Below are 9,052 nucleotides of genomic sequence, written 5' to 3' on the forward strand. Positions count from 1 at the left end.
CCTAGTTTGCGTGCGCAACTCTTAGATTAGTGGGGGTTGTTGGACCCAACCCTTGGAAGTTTTAGTTTAGGATAGTTCAGTTCCTACACAAGCCTTCTGCTTGCTGCTTCTCTCTTCAATTTGTTAAGTCCACAAGTGTTTTATTGAGTTTATTCTTTGATCGTTTAAAGTCTTGACTTTATTAAAATAAAGTGTGTTCAGTGCTCCCTAAATCATCAGTGTCCACGTTATTTCGTCTATCAACCTGCTCCACATAAATAATCCTGTCAACTATTAAATTGAATCTCGATGGAGTGCTCATCAGAGCTGTGGCGGCCAACGTTCCCGCACTCAAACCTGGCGCTTAATTTTTGAATTGGCGCTAGTGTCCCACTAGTTACATCGTTGAAACGATTGGGACGTAACACAGCCCAGGAACAATATTTTTCTGTAGTGATTTTTAAGTTTTCGAGTTTGGGAAGTATGTAATACCAATTCCCAGACGAGAAATCATGAGAAGCAGTACAGAAAATCACCTTTTCATTTTTCAGTCATTCCATGTATTCACTATTCGGAGGTTAGATTTCCTTGTTATTCTCTTTTAATAGGTGATGCGCATGCGCGTCATGCGTTATTTCGGATTTTAGTTGAGTGTGGATAGGCGCTCGAAACCCGCTACTTTCCAGTTGACTATAGTCAACTAAAACCCATGCGGTTACACGCACGTATCATATAAAATATCTTTGACCGCTAAGAGATTTTTTATATTTTCATTTCATCCAAAAAAAGTAAGCATCCGAATATCCATATGCGGAAATTTGCATTCCACCAAAAGGGAGATGGCGCGATTGTTCGATACGCCCGAATGTAGATTTGTCCGACAGTATTAGGGAGTTTTTCGGCCAATTCACGAACTAATGACGCCAGGGTGCTACCGGTTTTCCAACATGGCGGCTCCCATGATCGAAAGAACATAATCTATTGTAAACATTTGAATGGTGTGTGCTCAAGGACCCCCGAATTGATATAAGTCAGTTAACGATGGTTTACCCTTGCTATTTCCCTAATTGCAAGAACAAATGTAGATTTCAGATCCCATCGAAATCTCCGCATATTCGTCAGCAGTGGTTGGATCGAGCTTCAAAGTTGGTCCCGTCATCAAAACGTATCAAAGAAATGAATTCCTTTAGTCATGTGAATATCGCGCACAGTTTTTCAACCATCACAATATGTACGTATGTATATAAGGGTAGATTTTATTTTTAATACTTTATTTTGGTTTTTTATATTTTATTACATAATCGTTATGTACTTCAAAATTGTTAACACGCCAAAAGAAATTATTCTTGTCGAATGTTTTTCTAATGGAAATTATATTTTTTAATCATTATTGTATCGTGAAGTATGGAAAGAGATAAACTATACACGTTTAATTACAGTTATAATATGAAAATATAAAATATTGTAAAAAGAAGTGAATTTCGGGAAACGCATTTGAGAATTTTATTTATTTCTCATTATAATAACTCATTGCATTAACAGAGGTGAGTTTGTAGCCCGACGAGCGGATAGGGGAAATGGGGCGGTGAGGGGACTCGAGACAGCAACCGAGCAAGGTAGCAGGGAGGGGGAAGTTCGACCGTAGTATATTTTGTCACTAGGCCGAAAAAAACTTTTCTGGCGAATACGAATTTGCCGCCCGAGCCGAAGGCGAGGGCTGCAATCATATGGGCTATAATAGTATATTTCAGCACGTGTGGGGCAATTTCGTCTTTAACGTGTGTGGGGTTTACAGCATGAGCCGAAGGCAAGTGATGTAACCCCACACGTTAAGGACGAAATTTCCCAACAAGTACTGAACAAAATTTTATGTCACGAAGCCTGAAACCGGCTGAATTAGACACGAGACGCGAAGCGTCGAGTGTGTAATCCAGCCGGTTTCAGGCCTGAGTGGCCTAAAATTTTTTTTTGTCATTCCGGCCGTAAGGCATTCGAAGCTCCGCTTCGCTCCGCGTCCGTGAATCTCTGCCTACGGCCGTCATAACAAAAAATATTGTCCGTCATACGGTCAAAAATACTTTTTGGGAACAGGTTGGAGAACAATGCTTGAGATTACCTTCCTCTATCATACCTTATTCGGGCGTATCGAACAATCGCGCCATCTCCCTTTCGGTGGAACACAAATTTCCGCATATAGATATTCGGATGCTTACTTTTTTGGATGAAATAAAAATATAAAAAATCTCTTAGCGGTCAAAGATATTTTTCAATGTTCTCAACCATCGGACCAGTCGTTCATCGGTAATTCTATCGTATATGGAATATTTAAATTCGTATGAATGAATAGTTGAACATTCACATATTCTGGAATATTTCCACTCGGAAAAATATATTTTCTATCATTCATCGCCTCGGTCGATTGATTTATCTGTTACTGAAATAAGTATGACAAAAACTGTGTAGAACATCAATAATTGCGGACAAATCACCCAATCGAGGATTGATAAATTCTAGCCATTTTGAAAATCAAACATTTAGAGCGTAGGGCATTTTGTTCGTCGGTCATTTCGTACATTCTGACGTTTGAAGTTTGGCAAACTTGGCCCCAACCTCTTTTTTTTTAAGAAAATGAAAATGGAAGAAATTCAGATTAATGAGATTCATAAACGTAAATGATGAATTAAAATTAAAAAAAAGAAGGATTAATCAATTTCGTGCATGATAAACGTGAGAAAATTGAAAGATATAACGCAGAGTAATTTGCGAGTTTGAAAAATTTGAAAATACCACGTGGTTTTCATTGACCAATCGGAGTTGCGGATTAGCGGTCAGGCGGTTTCGAGATATATCGATATATTGCTCAAGTGCCCAAAATTGATTTGACATATCGTGAGGGTATCTTAGGCGAATTATTTGGAGACGAAAATTCTAATGAAATGTTTATTAAGGAGCTATTCGTCAACGAGGCAACAATATATCATTTCGGCTGGAGGAATAAAAAAAATGGCGGGCGATTGGGTATTTAATACACAATGATCTGAAAAAAAATTGTTCTTCTGTCATTATGCCCATGATGCCCATGTCAGAGCCATTTGGTTCCTAAACGCAACGTAACCCTAAAAATGAGAGTCAATATAAAAAAATTATATTTACACTCTTATTCAATATCAAGAAATGAACTTGATTGGAATCGATTGGACATTCAATGCCATCATCTCTCCGCCTTGTATGGAAAAAGGGGTATGAATTTTCTATTGGGGCATAGCGCTTGATTGGCTGTCCTTTTTTCATATTATAAAGAAAGTGTCAGAGACAAAAATTTCATGAGAGTTTTCGTCTCCAAATAATATTTCCGTTTTGGGACCCCCTGTATATCGATGTATCCTCTTCTATAGAAAGGATTACTCACATCAACAATATTCCTCACACTGAAGCCTTCGTGTTGACGAATATGTTGCAAAAACACCATGAGCATTTGTCCATCAAAGGCATCTGGCTCCCTAGTAATATCATCTGCTCTATTCCTTAAATTAGTTTTGACACACTGAAACGGAAATATTCACTTCATAAACTGCAATTTAATTTTTTTAAACTTGTCTAGGATATAAGAAAAAAACTCACGTCTTCTAATTTATTCATTTGTGGAGCCTGCTCGCAGGAAGGAATCCATATCTTTACGTCATGATCCAACCCACTAGTAGCTAAAATTGGTACATTTGGATGTGATTCTAGGCGATTTACAACTCCCTGTTCATCTCCAGGGAACCACTGCACAATAGCTTCAGTATTTTTATCCCAGAAAAATATATTTCCACAGTCCGATCCTGATACGATAAACTCGCTTTTTGGCCCAAAGAAATTGACACTCTTGACGGTAGCATTGTTACGATGCCCCTCGTATCTGAAGAAAAATGATCAACGTTGATGAGAATATAAATCAATCAAATCGTTTAATAAAAGAAATAAGTGAGGACCGGCCGTGTAGCAAAAGTGGCAATCGGAGGAAAGTTAAAAAATTTTATGAATATCATCGTGCAATTATCTTTGAACTAGTTAGTCTAGAAAAAAATACACAGATTTTTTTTGTAGTTCACGAGATTCTTTTTTAATAGAGATAATAATTTATTTCTTTAAATGCCATAAATGAATTAAAAATTTATTTAAATTTATTCATGAGATACTTCCAAAATATAATTTTTCAAACAGTGATGAAAGGAATGCAGTAATTCTGCAAATGTTTCTAAAATGAGGAAGTCTAGCATAAAATTTCCAGAAATCCTTTTTGCAGTTCATGAAATTCTATTTTTTGTAAAGGTAAAGCAGCATGCTAAATTCTCTTATTTTATTCTAAAACGTCATTTTTAACAGAGTGACATAAAATAAATGCAATAATTCAGTAAATGTCTCTGAACCGAGTGAATGAAGAATTAAATATCCAGGTTATTTTTAATGTAGTCCATGGAATTTTCTAAAGAGAAAAGCTCCATTAATTTTTTTCAAATCGTTTCCTCTCCAAGATATTCGGAAATTACAATTTCGAATTATCGTTTTAATACGAAATCAATTGGTGACGATTCAATTCAGAAAAAAGTATCGATTCATTCTTACCTATGAGCAAAATCTCCAGAGGGATGGAGTACCACAGCATCAAAAAGATAAATATCATCATCATTGTACGACGCGATGATCTCAGTTCCATTATAATTGTACATGGCACAGGTAACATGAGCACATGTGTTATCAGACAAATTCTCAGGACAGAGTCTCTGCAAAGGCATCGATAATTTTCGTCTGTCATAGATTTTAACAGCCTGGGAACGCCCACCAACACAGAATTCGTTACTATTGCGAGGATTGATGTGGATGCTATAAAGATGCATGTCAGATCGTCCTTCTTTGACTGTCAGCATCTTCGTTGGTTTTCCTCCTCGAATATCGATGCACAAAACCTTTGCATCATCTCCAACTGAGAGAATTGTGTGGGGATGATCTGCGTGGATGCCCAGTCGTCGAGCAGCGCCATGGTGAGACGCCAATTTACGATGAGCCCCAGTGCAGATGTCGAGAAGACGAACCTGACCATCACGAGCACACGTTGCTACGTAGTTCTCGAAGTCGAGTGGAAGCCACTTGGACTCGAAGACGTTGCTTTTGTGCCCAGTTTCAAATGTATGACGCTTTTTACCAATCGCCCAGTCCCAAATTACCACTCGTAAATCATCTGAGGCACTGGCCAACAAATTACCTTCGCGATTAAAGTTCAATGCGTTCACACAGCCCTAGAAGGGAGTAAACAATAGTGAATGGAGTATCGAAATTTGAGATTAAATAGAGAAGTCTGCAAGCAGAGAGGTTGGAAGAAAAGAAGTTGGAATGAAGATTATTTCGCAAATTCGTGGCAATGGGCGAATTTCGAGAAAGTTCATTAAAATATTTTGAATATTAAAATTTTTGTTGAAAATATCAACACAGAAAAAAAAAGTGAAAATCTCCGAATTTCGAAACTCTGTTGTGTCCAAATCTAGCAAGCAAAAAATTCGGGAAGTAAGTGCAATCAGAAAAACTTACAATTCTCAACAATTATTACTTAAACTAGGATAATTGTACGTAAATTCAGCCACATTTTCTCTCATTTCAAGCGTATCTTGGTTTCGGGATTCAAAACTTTTGGGTTCTTGAATCAAGAACATTCTCGTTGTTAAAATTAATAACTTTTTAATTAAGGCCCGGGTGGATTACCACTCGAACGTGATCTTGGTCGTTTTTTTTTACTTTGATAATCTGAAATGATTTCCAATTGCTATTCAGTTTTACATAGCCCTGGAGTCTCAAAAAATATTATTGTACAATCAAAAAAAAAACCATTGAAAAAAAGCTGAACATTTTCAAAGAGCGTTGTTGAATAATATTGGGAAATAACCGCAATAGAGAAGAAATTGCAAATTAATAATTTGATGTATCTAATGGCTGTTAGGTCGTCATTTGTTACAGTAAGGTGATAAATTGTCCATTCGCTATTTCCTCATCATCGGAATTATTGCTTAATGTTTATTAAAAACACTCTTTGAAAATGTTCAGTTTTTTTCTACTTTTTTTTTATTGCACAAGCGTAATTTTTAAGGACTCCTGCATGACGTAAAATCCAATGGAAATTATGATATATTTAACATTATGAAGATGGAAAAACAATCGAGATAATGTTCAAAAGATAATCCACCCGAGCCTTAATTTAAAAATAATGTAATTTTTCAAGTCAATTTATTTATTTTTATGTCGCGCCGTGCAATAAGTCGAGTTTATCGCATGCTGCGCTTCGCGCAGCTTGCTCAAAACTCGACTTCTGAACGGCTTGACATAAAATATTATAGAGCACTCGGTAATAAATTTCGTTTTCAACGAATGTGTAGTTTACAGGCCGAGCCGAAGGCGAGGTCTGTACACACATTCGTTGAAAACGAAATTTGTGCCCTTGTACTCTAATGTAATATTATAAATCCCTTGTTATTATAACTATACCAGCTGATACCTTGCTTCAATTAATGTTCAATTGTTTCAGAATTACACACCACTTTTTTCTAGTATCAGAAGTATTTGATGGATAGATCTTTTCAATTTATTTTTTATAAAAAAAGTGTTGGTATGAAATATCATGAAATTTTAATTTTTCACTTACATTGTTTATTTATTTAACAGAAGGAATTGAGTGATTTTAAATTCCATACAATTGATTTCGTGAAAGGTCTTATAGAATACATAAAAAAATCGTTGAAAAATGTTAAAAATGGAAGGACTAGTAGGGTTTTCATGAGTTGAAAGAAAATAAAAATGAAACATTCCCATAGGAAAAGTAAAAAAAAACTTCGGAGGCCTATTCCCATCACAAAAATCAATTCACGTGAATGAGGGACTAAAAAAATGTCCCCTCCACCGCTTTCTCTTCTTACATCGGTCTACTTCATTTTTGAAAGAGCGATCAGCTTGTGAAATCGGATGATTCTGAATATAATTTTCCAGATTTATTGTAATCTGATTATTGATTGAGCTCCCAGTGACAGAAATATCCATCGAATTATTTTTTTTAAATTTCTATCGCCAATTGACATTTTCCGATTTTTCTGACTCATAAAAACCCTACTACTGGTCCTAAAATTTTCAATATTTTTTAACGATTTTTTTTTGTGTATTCGACATGACCTTCCGCAAAAATAATCGTATGGAATTTCAAGTTACTCAATTCCTTTTGTAAATAAAAATTGTTTTTTACAAAAAAATAAAAAATGCATGTAAAATAAAAAATGTATCTTAGAAATTATAATGACACAAATTCAACGCACGTTTTTTTTGTTTTAAAAGTAACAATGAAGATCTTTATTAATTAAAGTAAATAATGCAAAAGTCTCGATCGGATTCATCTCAACTCTCAGTCGTTCCGATTACTCAACACCATCAGAACTCAAACTTAATTCAACTCCCTCTATTTTCTCCCCATTGTATACTTCGAGAACTCTCTCTCTCTCTCCCGCCCTCTCTTCCCCTCCCGGCCCTCTCTCCCTATCCTCTCCTCCTCCTCCGCCTCCTACATTCTAGAACTTTCCACACTTGGTACCTGTGTGTCTCACTCTCATTCATTCACAAAACGAATCGCTATCATGTATGTTGTTGGAAAATGAAAATTTCATGATGTTACCTGCCTACACTTACCTTTTACATAATGCAGAAATTCCAAAATATTTGTCGCAATTTGCCATCAAATACTTGTGNATATTATAAATCCCTTGTTATTATAACTATACCAGCTGATACCTTGCTTCAATTAATGTTCAATTGTTTCAGAATTACACACCACTTTTTTCTAGTATCAGAAGTATTTGATGGATAGATCTTTTCAATTTATTTTTTATAAAAAAAGTGTTGGTATGAAATATCATGAAATTTTAATTTTTCACTTACATTGTTTATTTATTTAACAGAAGGAATTGAGTGATTTTAAATTCCATACAATTGATTTCGTGAAAGGTCTTATAGAATACATAAAAAAATCGTTGAAAAATGTTAAAAATGGAAGGACTAGTAGGGTTTTCATGAGTTGAAAGAAAATAAAAATGAAACATTCCCATAGGAAAAGTAAAAAAAAACTTCGGAGGCCTATTCCCATCACAAAAATCAATTCACGTGAATGAGGGACTAAAAAAATGTCCCCTCCACCGCTTTCTCTTCTTACATCGGTCTACTTCATTTTTGAAAGAGCGATCAGCTTGTGAAATCGGATGATTCTGAATATAATTTTCCAGATTTATTGTAATCTGATTATTGATTGAGCTCCCAGTGACAGAAATATCCATCGAATTATTTTTTTTAAATTTCTATCGCCAATTGACATTTTCCGATTTTTCTGACTCATAAAAACCCTACTACTGGTCCTAAAATTTTCAATATTTTTTAACGATTTTTTTTTGTGTATTCGACATGACCTTCCGCAAAAATAATCGTATGGAATTTCAAGTTACTCAATTCCTTTTGTAAATAAAAATTGTTTTTTACAAAAAAATAAAAAATGCATGTAAAATAAAAAATGTATCTTAGAAATTATAATGACACAAATTCAACGCACGTTTTTTTTGTTTTAAAAGTAACAATGAAGATCTTTATTAATTAAAGTAAATAATGCAAAAGTCTCGATCGGATTCATCTCAACTCTCAGTCGTTCCGATTACTCAACACCATCAGAACTCAAACTTAATTCAACTCCCTCTATTTTCTCCCCATTGTATACTTCGAGAACTCTCTCTCTCTCTCCCGCCCTCTCTTCCCCTCCCGGCCCTCTCTCCCTATCCTCTCCTCCTCCTCCGCCTCCTACATTCTAGAACTTTCCACACTTGGTACCTGTGTGTCTCACTCTCATTCATTCACAAAACGAATCGCTATCATGTATGTTGTTGGAAAATGAAAATTTCATGATGTTACCTGCCTACACTTACCTTTTACATAATGCAGAAATTCCAAAATATTTGTCGCAATTTGCCATCAAATACTTGTGGGACTTCAAAAAAATATGTGACCCCCCCCCCCCCCC

General features: G+C 35.5%; 1 protein-coding gene across 2 annotated transcripts in view; it reads right to left on the reverse strand.

Moving 5' to 3' along the window:
- Positions 1 to 9,052, reverse strand: part of LOC107042080 (DDB1- and CUL4-associated factor 8) — a 16,932-nt gene that overhangs the window by 3,643 nt on the left and 4,237 nt on the right. For both annotated transcript variants that reach the window (XM_015262951.1, XM_015262950.1), the window contains exons 3-5: positions 4,588 to 5,258; positions 3,601 to 3,880; positions 3,389 to 3,523 (exon numbers count right to left, since the gene is read on the reverse strand). In XM_015262951.1, the coding sequence (XP_015118437.1) occupies positions 3,389 to 3,523; positions 3,601 to 3,880; positions 4,588 to 5,258 (1,086 nt within the window). The remainder of the gene's footprint in view (positions 1 to 3,388; positions 3,524 to 3,600; positions 3,881 to 4,587; positions 5,259 to 9,052) is intronic.

The sequence above is a fragment of the Diachasma alloeum genome, unplaced genomic scaffold (assembly GCF_001412515.2).
Source record: "Diachasma alloeum isolate Michigan unplaced genomic scaffold, Dall2.0 Dall_scaffold_00410, whole genome shotgun sequence".
NCBI lineage: Eukaryota > Metazoa > Arthropoda > Insecta > Hymenoptera > Braconidae > Diachasma > Diachasma alloeum.